Source organism: Eptatretus burgeri, chromosome 9, assembly GCF_056783735.1.
Source record: "Eptatretus burgeri isolate ZD-2024b chromosome 9, Ebu_testis_v1, whole genome shotgun sequence".
Lineage (NCBI taxonomy): Eukaryota > Metazoa > Chordata > Myxini > Myxiniformes > Myxinidae > Eptatretus > Eptatretus burgeri.
Genome location: NC_140969.1, coordinates 48,156,893 through 48,170,896, shown reverse-complemented (window position 1 = coordinate 48,170,896; position 14,004 = coordinate 48,156,893). Strand labels below are relative to the sequence as shown.

The 14,004-nt window shown below is 47.3% G+C and overlaps 1 protein-coding gene across 6 annotated transcripts in view; it reads left to right on the top strand.

Annotated features, from left to right (window-relative positions):
- Positions 1-14,004, top strand: part of LOC147020089 (uncharacterized) — a 190,478-nt gene that overhangs the window by 115,815 nt on the left and 60,659 nt on the right. For all 6 annotated transcript variants that reach the window (XM_085895125.1, XM_085895126.1, XM_085895122.1 and 3 more), the window contains 6 exons: positions 12,606-12,651; positions 12,770-12,874; positions 13,160-13,220; positions 13,329-13,477; positions 13,621-13,695; positions 13,795-13,941. In XM_085895125.1, coding sequence (XP_085751251.1) covers positions 12,606-12,651; positions 12,770-12,874; positions 13,160-13,220; positions 13,329-13,477; positions 13,621-13,695; positions 13,795-13,941 — 583 coding nt within the window. The remainder of the gene's footprint in view (positions 1-12,605; positions 12,652-12,769; positions 12,875-13,159; positions 13,221-13,328; positions 13,478-13,620; positions 13,696-13,794; positions 13,942-14,004) is intronic.

Here is a 14,004-nt window from a genome sequence, read left to right as displayed (position 1 = left end):
CTTTTTTTTATTATTATTTTTGTATATACTGTCTTTGCTTGAACTAGTGCATGCCCGTAGGTGCGTGGCCGTACGTGCAAACAAAACAAAACAAAAAAATTTCAAACCGTGTGCCAGAAACAACACCCGCACAGGCCGTTCCTTCGCTCTCACGTGCATGCCTGTACCTGTTTCTTCTGCCTTGCCTCGCGTCCAGTGTTGTCTGCCAAGCGAGCAGTTAGTTCTTCATCCGTTTCTTCTGCACGGCGCCTTGCCTCGTGTTCAGTGTTGTCTGCCAAGCGAGCAGTTCGTTCTTCATCCGTTTATTCTGCACGACGCCTTGCCTCGCGTTCAATGTTGTCTGCTAAGCGAGCAGTTCGTTCTTCATCCGTTTCTTCTGCACGACGCCTTGCCTCGCGTTCAGTGTTGCCTGCTAAGCGAGCAGTTCGTTCTTCATCTGTTTCTTCTGCATGGCACCTTGCCTCGCGTCCAGTGTTGTCTGCCAAGCGAGCAGTTCGTTCTTCATCCGTTTATTCTGCACGACGCCTTGCCTCGCATTCAGTGTTGTCTGCTAAGCGAGCAGTTCGTTCTTCATCTGTTTCTTCTGCACGACGCCTTGCCTCGCGTTCAATGTTGTCTGCTAAGCGAGCAGTTCGTTCTTCATCCGTTTCAGCTGCACGACGCCTTGCCTCGTGTTCATTGTTGTCTGCCAAGCGAGCAGCTCATGCTTCGTTAGATTCCATTGCACGTGCATGATGCGCAGCTTTGTTCCTTCGCTGTCGTAAACGATGACTGGATTGGGGCATTGTGTTTAAGAAAATCGAGAAAGAAATCGAGAAAGTACAGAAATCGAGAAAGAAAGAATACAGGAAGTCGATAAATCGAGAAAGAATACAGTACTCGTCACTATCCAGAAGTCCCGAAGTTAAGTCCTCACTGTCCGGAAGTTCGCATATCGCAGTTACGATTATTCGCAATTTAGTTTTTATGGCCAATTATTCAATTAGCGCCAACGTATTTTGCCTTTTCGCAATTTCGTCGCAAGGAAGAACACAGAGAAGAGAAGAGATGAACAAAAACCTTCGTGCAAAAAAAAAAAATATATATATATATATATATATATATATATATATATATATATATATATATATATATATATATATATATATATATATATTACTTCCTGCTTTGGAGCATAGCAGCTCACTCTGATGTTACCGAAATGTATGCACCGTCTAATATGAAAACAATCATAACTTGGGGCATTGTGTTTATCTATAAATGCACATAAGAAATCGAGAAATTATTAGAATACACGAAGTCATCATTATCCGGAAGTCCGTAAGTTGTAACCCGTAATGGGGAACACGGCTGAGGTTCCCTTCCCCCATCGGCCACGCCCACGCAGCAACAAGTCTTGTCTTTGGTTGGTAAATAAATGGCCATAACTTGGGAACCACTTGTCCGATTAATATCAAACCTTGAAAAGGCACATCCGCAGGTCCCCAGAAATATATCTGGCAAGTTTCAATTAGATCGGACTGGTGGTTGTCAAGAAACAGCGGACACACACACACACACACACACACACACACACACACACACACACACACACACACACACACACACACACACACACACACACACACTGCTGGAATTATAGATAGATGAGAGCTAACACGCACAACATACAACAAGGGGCGCAGGAGAAGAGGGGTGGGAGAGGGAAGGAAAAAAATCCAGTGTGCAACAGAGAATGCCTGGTGTTAGCCTAATGGTTCGGGAGGTGGGTTCGGATCCTAGGATCCTGGGTTTGAATCCCGCCCAGCTGTTGAATTAATACCAGGATGGGCTAACTAGGCCTGTCATCCTTCCGAGGTCGGCAAAATGAGTGCCAGCATGCTGGTATACTGTGTCGGAGTGGCGACCCGTCCAGGATTGTGCCCAATAGCCAAGGAGACTGCTTAGGCAGCACTCACGCTCTGCACAGAGGATGGTCCCAATGGAATAGAATTAAATGGAACAGAGACATGAGGAGATCTGTGGAAGGGAGAGGGATGGTGTGGGGTACACAGGGTAAACAAGATGGACATTACAGGGACTTTCAGGAAGGAAAGCAGCGAATTTGAAGGAGGTGGGTTCGGGGTGGATTTGCAGGGGCAGAAAAGATTGTGATTTTGGATGGGGAAGATAAGAGATGGTGGTGAACAGCTGTTTTGAAGATCTGGAGGGAAGAGTTTCCTCGTGTGGAAGTTTGTTCCAAAGGTGGGGGAAAAAGAGGAATGAAAGGGTGAAGGTGAGCAGTGATTCTTGATTTTGGTATTTTTACCAGAACGTGTTTGCTGGTGGACCTTGAGCACCCTGCGGAAATATGGGAGGGACATCTCTCAGACAGAGTGGGGTGGGGGGGGGGGAGGCCGGAGAGGAGAAGGTAGAAGAACCACTGACCTGCCTGTAGTAAGAGAGTGAGACCCAAAGACTCAGCCTCCTCATGGGAGATCCACTAAATGCCTTGGTTTCTACAGTGTGAAGCTGAGAAAGGTAAGAGGTGGGAGCACCAGCTCAAAGGGGAGAGCAGTGCTCCATCAGGCTGCGGATGAACGCTTTATATGTCAGGAGCTCAGGTGTGACAAGGAAGGACTTTGCACAACGGAGGATGCCCAGTTGGCGACTGGCTTTGAAGGCCAGCTTGGAAATGTGGCTTTCCCAGGGAAGATCATGACAGATCGTGAGACCCAGAAGCTTGAATGAAAGGATTTCATCAAGAGGATTGCTGAGAAAGTAGATGGGGTGGGCTGCAGATGGTCCTTTCGGAGAGGAATCGTGAGAGTGTGAGATTTGTCAGGATTGAAAGACATGTTCCACGTGTTGGACCAGCTTATAATTTTATCCAGATCTGCAGCGAGTAAAACAGCTACTGTTTGCCGATCCGAGGGATGACAGATGGTATTGCAGAGGGTGGAGTCATCAGCAAAGAGATAAAGAGGATTTTCCAGCGAGTCAGAGAGATCATTGATGAAAGCCAGAAAAATAACGGCCCAGAACACTCCCTTGTGGATTTAGAAATGGGTTTTAGAAATGGTAGAATCCATGGCCCAGGATGAAATCCCCGTGCAGGACAATCATATTAATGTGCAGGTTGAATTTTCCCCACAAACGGACCCAGAGTCTGAAATGGGCGCAGCGGCGGCCACCGCGGGATTTGACACCCCCCCTCCCCTCCTCTGTCAAAATCCTTCCCCAGCCCCCGGCGGATCCGCGCCCGATAATGGCGAATCGACTACCATGGGGTTAGCTGACTTAAGAGAGATGTTGGAAGCATTGATGGGAGCAATGAACGGCATGAATAAGAAAATGGATGGAAATACACAACAAATGAATGAAATGGATAAGGAAATGGAAACAAACATAAATGAAATAAAAACAAATGCGTGCAGGATGAATAACAAAATGAATGCGAATATGCAACAGGTGAAAAACGGAATGAAGGAAGAAATGAAAAAAATGCGGGGTGAGATGCAGCAAATAGGCTGAGGCCTGCAGGCAGGCATAATGGCAATTGCGGGAAGCGAAACGTGGGCACTTGAGCTCAAAATGGCGCCGCCACGTGCTGGAGCGAACGAGCTGGGGGGGAGTGCAACGGCTGTCAGGCCCGCAATGGAGGCGGGTGAAGGCAGATTAAGTCGGGACGTGTGGGGCGAGAAGCGTAAAGGTGACACAGAGGGAAAAGTAAAGGGGTGACTGAGACGTGTACGGCAAGACGCGTGGAGACGGCAGAAATAATAGTTGAGACAAGTAGGGTGATGAGGTGACTGAGTTGGCAGAGACATGGGAGATAGAGGGTGAATTGGACGGAGTTAATGACGAGCACACACACACGGAGGTAGTGGAGGATAATGGGGGCGAGCTCGTGGAATGTCTCGAGACCCGGTGCGAGCAGCTGGATGGCCTCCTCCAGGAACAAGGGGAGGGAATGTGCCCCCTTGAAGCGGTTCACGACCAGGTGGGTCCGGTCGAGCTTCGCGGAGTTGAGGGGGCGAGTGCTGTTGACGGGTGCACGGAGAGCTTGGGGGGGGGGTATAGAGGCCCCGGAACCCCTTGTGGTGGTGCTAATCCCCAGCGTGAATGTCCTGGTGTGTGTTCAGGAGTGAGGCGAAATGTGTGCTGCAAAGCGCGCATAGCATGGGTGAAAGGCTGTGTGTTAGAAGAACAGCGTGTGTGAGTAATAGGGTGTGCGTGGTTGCGAGTGAGCCGTAGTGCGTGCCTCCCAGCACGCCGTGTATGGAGGAGACAGTGTGTGTGAGGGAAACGGTGGGGGTGAGTGAAACCCCCTGTGTGAGTAAAAGGCTGTGTGTGAGTGGAACCACGTGTGCGAGTGGAATGGCATGCGTGAGTGAATGGCCGAGTGCGAGAGAGACCGTTTGTGTGAGAGAGCGGTATGCAAGAGAGATGGCGGCTGGCATGCAGGAACATGCAACCGCATGTCCTGGTGTGAGTGCCATCTCGAGGTGTGTGAGCCTCGTGGCACGTGGGAGTTTGTGCGCAAGAGTGCGAGGACGGTGCCTGACGGTGGACAAAGGCCGAGTAGCAGCCGTAGCTATTTTGGCGACCGTGCCGGGTTTACACGGCAGCGCGTGCAGGGTCCATGCTGTACTGTGCACGAGGCCGCCACGTGCGCACTTGTGGGAGTGAAGCACGGTCCGTAAACGCACGCGGTGGATTAGCCGATCCCGCGGACGGACAGAAGGTAGGCTGGATGTGGATTTGGACTGGATGGGTTCTCCACGCGAGCATGTGTGTGTGAAGCTCTGACGGGCAGAGCACATGTGTTCGTGTGGGGAACCCTTCGAAACGCGAGGCTTGCTTTTGAATGCGCAGGGTGACGTCATGGCTGCATGTAGGGTTGGAATCCGGCAGGAGGGGTATCCTTGCAGCCGGATACCCTGATAGGGAGAGGAATTTATGGAAGGGAGATAAAAAATAAAAATAAAACAAAAAAATCAGTTGGGGCTAAATTGGTTTTGCAAATTAAGGGAGTGGGTATGGACAGAGACAGGCAAAGGCGATAGGTTGGGAGGGAGACCGTAGGGTTGGTCCGAGCCCACCTTCCGAGTGGCCAGCACCACCGCACTCCCTCCACGAACCTCATTACTACAAAGCCTGTGCCGGTCGATCATCTGCCGGCTGTTTTACTGCAAGGCCTGTGCCGGCCACTTCGTCTGCTGGCTGTTTGCTGCAAGGCCTGTGCCGCTCGGATCGTCTGCTGGCTGTTTGCTACGGGACCTCTGCCGGCCACTTCACCTGCCAGCCCGTTTTGCTACAACAGCCTTGTTTTGCCATGCCATGCCTTGCCTGCCTGCCTCTGCCATGACCTCATGCCTGCTGCCCTGTTTTGCATTTGCCCCCATTCATTGCCATATGCGCCAGGATCATCGCGCATGCTGCAGGGACTGCCCTGTCGGCAGCCGCATCACGGGACTGCACTGGTGGCCCGTGCACCGCTTGTGTTCACTGCGCTCATTTCATGGGGGAGGCCTTAGACTGCGTGTGAGCAGCCGGCCACATTCCCTGTCACCTGCAGTGGTTGTGACTTTTGCTTCTTTTTCCGCAGAGTCCATCGATCCTGGGCCATGGTTTAGTGTAAAATTTGTAAGTTAAGGTTTTAATTGTAAATGAATTGCGCCCCCTGCATGTTTGTCTTCGCGCCGGCAATTTATTTAAGTCGTCTGTATGAGTGGGTTTGTTTAGTTAGTTACTCAGCCCGTAGGTTATTTATTTTTCGGACATGAATACCCTGAATGTCGCACTCAGGGATCCGAAGGTAAAACGCATTAGGGGAGAACTACACATGATGGCACACGAAAATTCGACGACTCGGGACGAGTCTGTAAAAAGGGGAGGGGGTAGTGTTACGGCTGTGGAAATTCGCAGAACACCATAAAGGTTCCTTAGATCAGTTATCCCGGAAAGTCAGTGTTCAGTTAGATTTCCCCACCGTTGTTTAATGGGAATTATTCGTGTCACAGGGCTGTGATCCTTTGAGATAGTGTTTTTCTTTCTCTATCGTAATTTTGAACCGACATATCTCGCCCACCATTACAACAAACCACGACGCCAACAACACAACCACCCCCAACTTCGCCACTACGCCAGCCTGCAAACGCCATCCTCCACAGTCCACGCTACGACCCTTTCCACGTCGAAAGCCGTCCGAGGGCGCCAAGTAAAGGGATCAAGGAAGGAACTGCGATGAGTGTGGGTTTTTTTACCGTCTTTTTTCTCCGAGGCTGGTGCGACGAGAAGGGCGAGGCGGCTCACTCGCGATTGGTGGATACGAGGAGTGAGGCGGTTGGAGTTGAGAAACGCCCCTTTTCGAGAAGCTTCTCGAAGGGAGGTTGAGCTGACAACGGGGAGGGGTGAAGGGCGGAGCCTGAGGCTATAGAAGGCGGACAGCCGCGAGCCGAGCTCACTCCTCTTCGTTGGGGCTCTTCTCCTGACCTGGTCTCTCTCCTCTTCGTTGGCACTCTTCTCCTGGTCTGGTCTCCTCTCTTCGTTTTGCGCCCTTCTCTTGGTCTGGTATTGTCTTGGTCTCTTGGTCTCTTGGTCTCTGGGTCTGTGGAGCGACCTGTACACCAGAGGCGTGGGTCGGTGGAGAGTCCTTGCGACGTACCGGAGACGCGGACGGGAGGCGCAGCTCTGCCGGCTGTGGGGCACGAACCTGCGCGTCCGTGGAGGAGAGTGCCAGAGAGAGCTCGCCAACCATCGAGGCACCTCGAGGGTGCAGGTAACTTACTACGGTCTCGTGGGACCCGTCCGGTCTCCCAGGTCCCGTGTCATAAAGACCCAAGTGGTCCAGCCTGATCCCCTTGTCTGTGAGGGGGTCTTTTCTTTTGCTATTGTATGACTGCTGTGGCGCCCTGTCCCTAGAAGTAGACCTGTGTAAGTGACTGTACATTGCTCGTATTCGGTGGTCACGCTTTCTATTTGTTTCTTGTACATTGCATGACTACCTTGCTTCTGAATACGTGTGTGTTGTAATAAATGTCCTTGTATGAAATGTATGCCGTTCGTTGCGTCCTCTATTCCCCATTGAAAATGCCATCTTGCATCGCGGAATAATTAGTTGGGTTTTAAACACCCGGTAAGGAGAATCGGATCCATCGAGGTCGGCGATAATACCCGCTCGGTTATCGCTGTAGAACGGAACGAACCGCTTAAGCGGTTCGTGTCCCAAGCCGGCCTGCGGCGAGGTACGGCCCCTCGGTAGGTTACCCGCGCGAGTACTTGGGTATTTCGATATTCGGCGAGTGACCCTATTTTGCGCGGGTGGAATGCGGACTGGGCTGTGGTGAGGTTAAACCCCTACCCGTGACTGGTTTCTGGCAATAGTTCCAGGAGGGCCACAACTGAATTGTCCGTCCGGTGGGCGACGCGGTTGCGATTAGAGGTACGCGGCCCATCGCACACCGGCGGGCGCAAATTCGTAACAATATAACACTGTATTTGTTTACTTTTGTCCCCCTGCATAAGGACTATTTGAGAAGGTTTTTAATGGCCAATCTTTTCACAGGACTGTGTTTTCACTATGATCTATTTTTCTGGATAAAATAAACTCAAACATTTTTTATAAAAGAGTAGTTACGTCTCTGCTATTGGAATTGTAGATGGTGATGCAAATCAAAGCCTCAATGGTGGTGTACAGAAGCATAAAAAAAAGAATTATAAATACAGAGCACAGGAAGGTGAAATTCACTGCAACTGACGAATAATGTGCGCAGAGTAAAAGGAGTGTTCATTTACGTCCGTAGGATGTCTAATAAATAAAGAAGACATAAGCACACCTGGCACTACACCAAGGCTTCAGACTTTGGTATGCTCACGATTCTGTTGTCAAAATGAAATGTCTCATAAGATGAAGAAAATAGGGTCACATTTGTACATGTGGTGTTTTAAACTAATGTTTTTTCTTGCTACGAAACATCATATCTATCGGTCTCTGAATATTTCGAATAAAATTATTCCAACCTGCCATTTTTGACGAGCATTTTATACTATTATATTTAGAAAACTTTTGTGAAGAAGTATTGAAATGAATAAACATAAATTAAACATTTTTTCATTTTCATAGGGAATTGGCTTGTCAAATTTTGGCAATTTCGTTGGCATATTGCAATAAATGCTTTGTTTTAAAGTTGGAAAAAATATACTGCCATGAGCAGCTGCACATTTTCTTCCAGAGATGTAATGAAACGTAAACAAAAAAACTTGGAATCTTTAAGCAATGATTGATGGTGATGGGAAGGGAAATTTTTGCAAGCATCGATATCAAAAATAATTTCCATGTGTCAGATTTCCATCAACTTAAAGTATAGCACTGCTCTCCAAATGTGGCATTTTTTAATCATTTCATCTCAGTAGAAATTATAAAGTTGAATTATCAATCTTTAGATTGATAAAATAATTAGCAGGGATACCCGGCATTCAGATCAGGTATGTGCTGGAGCAGCGCGCCGTTGCATACACTTTCCGACAGTACTCCAGGGGCCTCCGTCTGGCCATCTCCCAGAAAAATGCCCCACCCATCCCCATCTCCTTGAGATGTCGATCAACCTGCTGCAACCATGGGGCACATGGTCAGCTCGTTGGCTGATATCGATGTTTGCAAAAATTTCCCTTCCCATCACCATCCATCATGAGGCTCTCTTGCTGAGAGAATCTGATGAGCAGGATCAGTGTCAGGAAAATGAGCCACATGTTCATACAGCCGCAGCTTATGCTCACGGGCTATACAGGTAACAAATCTCATGTGAGTCTCTCAGTAACCAATTGTTGGACACAGTCTGACCAGCGATAGCCAAGGATTCTTCGAAGAGACTTTGTACCGAAGGAGTTAAATCTGTCTTGAATGCTTGGTCAGAGTCAGTCTCACATCCATAGAGCAAGACTGGAAGCACCAAGGACTTGAAGACTCAGACGTTTGTTCTCCTGCATAGGTGCTGACAGCACCACACCCCATGATCCAGTGAATCCATGACTCCCCAGGCCCGACCCAGATGTCCATTGACCTCTGGCTCTCAGCCAGCGGAGACATGAATATCATGGCCAAGGTAAGTGAATCTCTCTGGGACGTCAATATCATCACCACAAACAGGTACAGACAAGATAACAGCATCCAAGATGTGAATGAAAGCTTAGATCTTAGTTTTGATCCAGGAAACCTGTAATGCCAGAGGCTATGACAACTCATTCAGTACCTTGAGGGTCCCCATAAGGATATCCAGCATCTCCGCAAAGATGACTGCATCATCTGCGAAATCAAGGTCAGAGATCTTGACATTCCCAAATGATGCACCACAGCTTGATATCTCTGATATCATCTCCAGAATCCAGTCTGTACAAACGATGAAAAGTGTGGGGGTCAGCACACACCCCTGACAAACTCCAGTAAGAACTGGAAATAAGTCTGAGATGGAACCACCCCACCTCACAGCACTCTCAGTACCATAGTATAGTTAAGAAATCAGATTGATCAGTTTTGTTGGCACCCCATGAGGACTGAAAATCCTGAAGAGGGCATCTTGATTCACTGAATCAAATGCTTGCAGAGATCAACATGGGCTGTAATCAGCCCCTGCTGAAACTCTTGTCTGCATTCAGTTTTGACTCGAAGAGCAAGGATGCGGTCAATCATTGACCTCTTTGGTGTAAAGCCCGACTGCTCTAGGTGCTGGTGCTCAAGCAGATGGTGGCAAACCCTATCAATAATTATCCGAGTAAAGACCTTGCCTGGCACAAAGGGCAGCGTCACCTCTCGGTAGCTGATGCAGTCCTGGCAATCACCCTTCCCTTTTCAGAGAGGTACAGCAAAGCCCCTCTTGCAGTCAGTTGGGATGATGCCTGTGTTCCAAACAGAGCACACAACTGCATGCAACGACACGAGTATAGCATTTCCACCAGCCTTGAGAAGTTCAGCATGGATGCCACACATCCCAGGAGCTTTATCCACTTCCAACTTGTTCAGTGCAGCTTGTGTTTCCAGAAACAAAGGTGTTTCACAGTTGGAGGGTCAGCAATTGAGATAGTTACACCCCTGATGTCCAACTCAACAACTGGTGGATCAGCCTAGTATGTTGCTCAAAGTAACCGGCCCATCGTGCCTTCACTTCGGACTCCTCTCTCAAGAGCCCACCACCCTCCATGCTAACTGCAGTACATCGAGGGTTGGGCTTTGAGGAACGCAATGAATAAATTCCTCTGTAAGCAGGAGAAGTCACTTGACCACAGATGATGTTCTACCACTTCACAGATTCTTCCCATATTGGCCTCGTCTGCCCTCTGTGCATGGACAGTTTTATGCCTCGACTCCCTGATAAGCTCACCTCACCCATCAAGCCTAGCCCTTTGACTGGTCAATGGTATCCGGTGTCCCTTGAGAGGCAAAGGTCTTCTTCGCCTGATTAAGGATGGTCGTCTTGAAGACACTCCAATTCTTCAGGATTTCAATTTTCACAATTTCACAAAACACCCAGACCCCCACTCAGCCTGTTTGCAAACTCCTCAGCTACCCTCTCATCTTTGAGCTTGCCATCATCTTGCCGAGGCTGGGATGGTACCATTCGCCTGGATTTAAGCTGCAACTTCAGAGTTACTACAACATGGCTGTGGTGGGTATTGAGGAACTGAACTCTCTGGTGGACTCTGCAGTCATGAATCTTCCAACAGTGCCCATCAATGAGCACATGGTCAATCTCCTTTGCCACACCACCAGCGTTGGCATACCAAGTCCAGTGATGAGCCTGTGGGCACTGAAATCATGAACCAGCCACCCTAAGTCCATGACTTCTTACAAAGTCAAGGAACTTGGTGATTTTTCTGGTTCACAGTTCCAGACCCATGGGGACCAACACATGTCTCATAACCATCCCTGTCAGTGCCAGTCGATGCATTGAAATCCCCCAAGACTAGAAGAGTATCTCACCTGAGGCACTGATCAACCTCAGACTCGAGTGCGGAATAGCATATATCCTTTACAGTGAGATCATTCACCTTAGTCAGAGCAAATACAAAGACCAGAAAAGTAACACCCAAGGGGTGAGGAATCCTCAGTCTCATACGCTTGTTGACTGGTGTTACCTCAATTATCATGGGAGTCAATTTATTGGACACAGCAACAGCAACTCCTTGGGCATGCTAAACATCAGAGCGACCACATCAGGAGTAGGTGCAACCACCGGCCATGGTCTCGCCATGATCCAGTCCCCGAACCTCAGAGTGTGCTGCAATACTGATGTTCAAACAATTGAGCTCAGATGATAACAGAGACAGGTGATCATCCTCTCTTAGGGATAGGACATTCCAGGCACCCAGCCAAAGGGACCGCCTCAGGTTAAACCAAGGAGACGCCGTCTGGTGGATGACACCTCAGCACCACCCCGACACACAACTGCAATCCGACCCAGGAAGGTTGCGCCATGCTTTTCTTCCTATCAAAGAATAGGGGTCCCGAAGACTTTGTTCCAATTCTGTCATCTAATGAGCTGCCCTGCAAAGGGCAGCTGCACAGGAGATACTCCCACGGAGTGGGTTTTCAGTTTTCTTTGCGTTTTTGTGGCTTGAGGTGTTTGACAGTGGCCAGAGTGCAAATCCTGCCACAAACAACCTCGAAAATGGTAACCCAACTGCAAGAGGATGCCCGCAAATGCAGTTGGGCACCAGATATGGAGGGCCGTTGACTCACAAGGAGCTCCTTCGCCATTTGACAGGTTTTGTTTTTAATCCTGCTGTGTGTCCATATCCATACACCTTCCTCACCAGGAAACTTTGTGAGGGAGACTGTTTAGTCACCGCCAACCCTACCATGAAACTGGTTAGTACATGTTTACATGGTACCTGTCGCAAGTCAGATCTGATCTGTTCTGACAATAAATACTGTTGACATTTCCTGTTGCTGTTCTCTTCATGTTGGAATTTTGAATAAATCAAAAAAAAATTCCCCCCTATTTTTGTGGGGGGTGAAAACACTTTCCTACTTGCATTAAGGAATGGGGTTGGGGGTTGATTTGATATTACCTTTCGCATGGATACAAAGGCTTCGGCACTATGGAGTGTTTAAAAATATATTTTTTTTTTTGCAAATTTTATTTTGTCTAAAACACTCCCTGTCACTCATTGCAGAACCTCTGAAAGTTTGATGAAGATTATTTTGGCCATCTCTGACAAAATGGCAACACAGATAGACAGACAAGCATCTTTCTTATAGTATCGATGAAATGGTGATTGTGGTGAAGTATAATTTGTAAAGATTTCGTTTTAATTTGGTTATATAACTTGCGCTATATAGATTACCTATTTCTCTGCACTTTTAGAATTTGTGTTCTGTGGACCTGATTTATAAAAAAAAAACGAATTCATTATATCTCCAACACTTCCCTCCCAACCTTGACTTGGGGTAATTAACATACCAACATATGACGTATGTTTCTGTCGAAAGTTATTCATCTAATACTGAGAGGCTTTTTGCACAAGCTCACTGTTGACACTCGTGGTATAACAATAAAAATAACTATCTTTTTATCAAAAGCATTATTTGTTGATTTTATTTAACAGTTTTGTTATTATGTGTTTAGGGTTGTGACGTTACCATGCATTTCAGTTTACTTGGAAGACAAAGAGGTAAGTAGCATTAACTATGTAATGGTGATTGTTTTGGCACTGTGCTCTTGTCGTCTCCCACTGCCATTGGTGATGGTTGATTTTGATCACCTTGTATACGGATGCTGTTTATTTATAGCTCCAGATGCCGAAAGATGAAAAACTCGAAAGGTTTTGGATCGATTTCAATAAAAGAAGCAAAAGAATTGCCTTTTTCATTGCTGATAATGAAGATGATGATGAGGTGAGTGAGTATATGCATCCTGTCCATGGACTAATGTTGAACACCCATGTTTACTCAATTTGTGCCCGAGTATGTAATTTGCATAACCGCAGCCCTTCCTTTTGATTGGCCCACGACTTCCGGTCTGGTGCAGATCAAATGCTAGTTCATCTTGGAATGTTTACAAGTGGCTGAGCTGTACATGCTGGTGTGCACATACCTATAACTTGTATTACTTGGTCACTGTCATTGTGAAAAACCTGCAGCAGTGTCATGTGTTTAATGTTAATAACTCGTGTTTTACAGGATGGTTATTGGGAATCTATTAGCCTTCCTGAAGATATGATTTCGAGTTACGAGATGGAGAGTAAGTAATGCGCCAGCACATGAGGCTGGTCTTCCAACGATGTGACTTGATGCCAGTTTGCGTCATAATGATTTTGTCACTCGTGTAAAAATTTGCTTTTCCTTTCAGTTGGTCATGCTGAACAGGTGCTGCACATCCACACAACTGAGCCAGTTGCAGCTTGGCAAGTGCAAGGGAATATGATCCACATCCATTTTAATTATCTGCTTGATGTCTTCAATTCTGTGCAAAGCATTTATGGAAAAGAGAAATGCAAGGTGAATTGGAGCTTTCCAAATGTTGTGGATTTTTTAATGTTTTATTTATTTTGAATAGCAACCTGATTTTCAATATCATGTGGGTTTGCATTTTTACCTTTCAGCATTAATTGTCTTTTATTTATGTATGCATGTATATCCAGTCACAGAAAGCAAAAGAGACCAAAGAGACGCCTGAGGCTTTTGTTCCAAACACCATGAGTGCCGACCATATTTTGGTACGTTCTTTAAAATTGCTCTAAGAGTGGATTAGAGATTTGTGATGAACTTTGGAAGTCAAGTATTTCCTTGTGTTGCTTGGATTCCCTGCGATGCAGGGAGCTTCATCAGTGAGACACATCCTTCCTCCTGGCCATAGCTATTTCAGTGACTCTGAGCCATGTTCCAGTCGCAGATTCTTTCAAACACGCCCGTCGTGTGGCCACAGTGACGGAGAGATTGGGAAATTCAGAATTCCTTCCTTTGTGAGTTGAAATTGTTGCACGATGTTCTGTGCAAGAACATTTGCTGAAAATTTTTTCATTTTT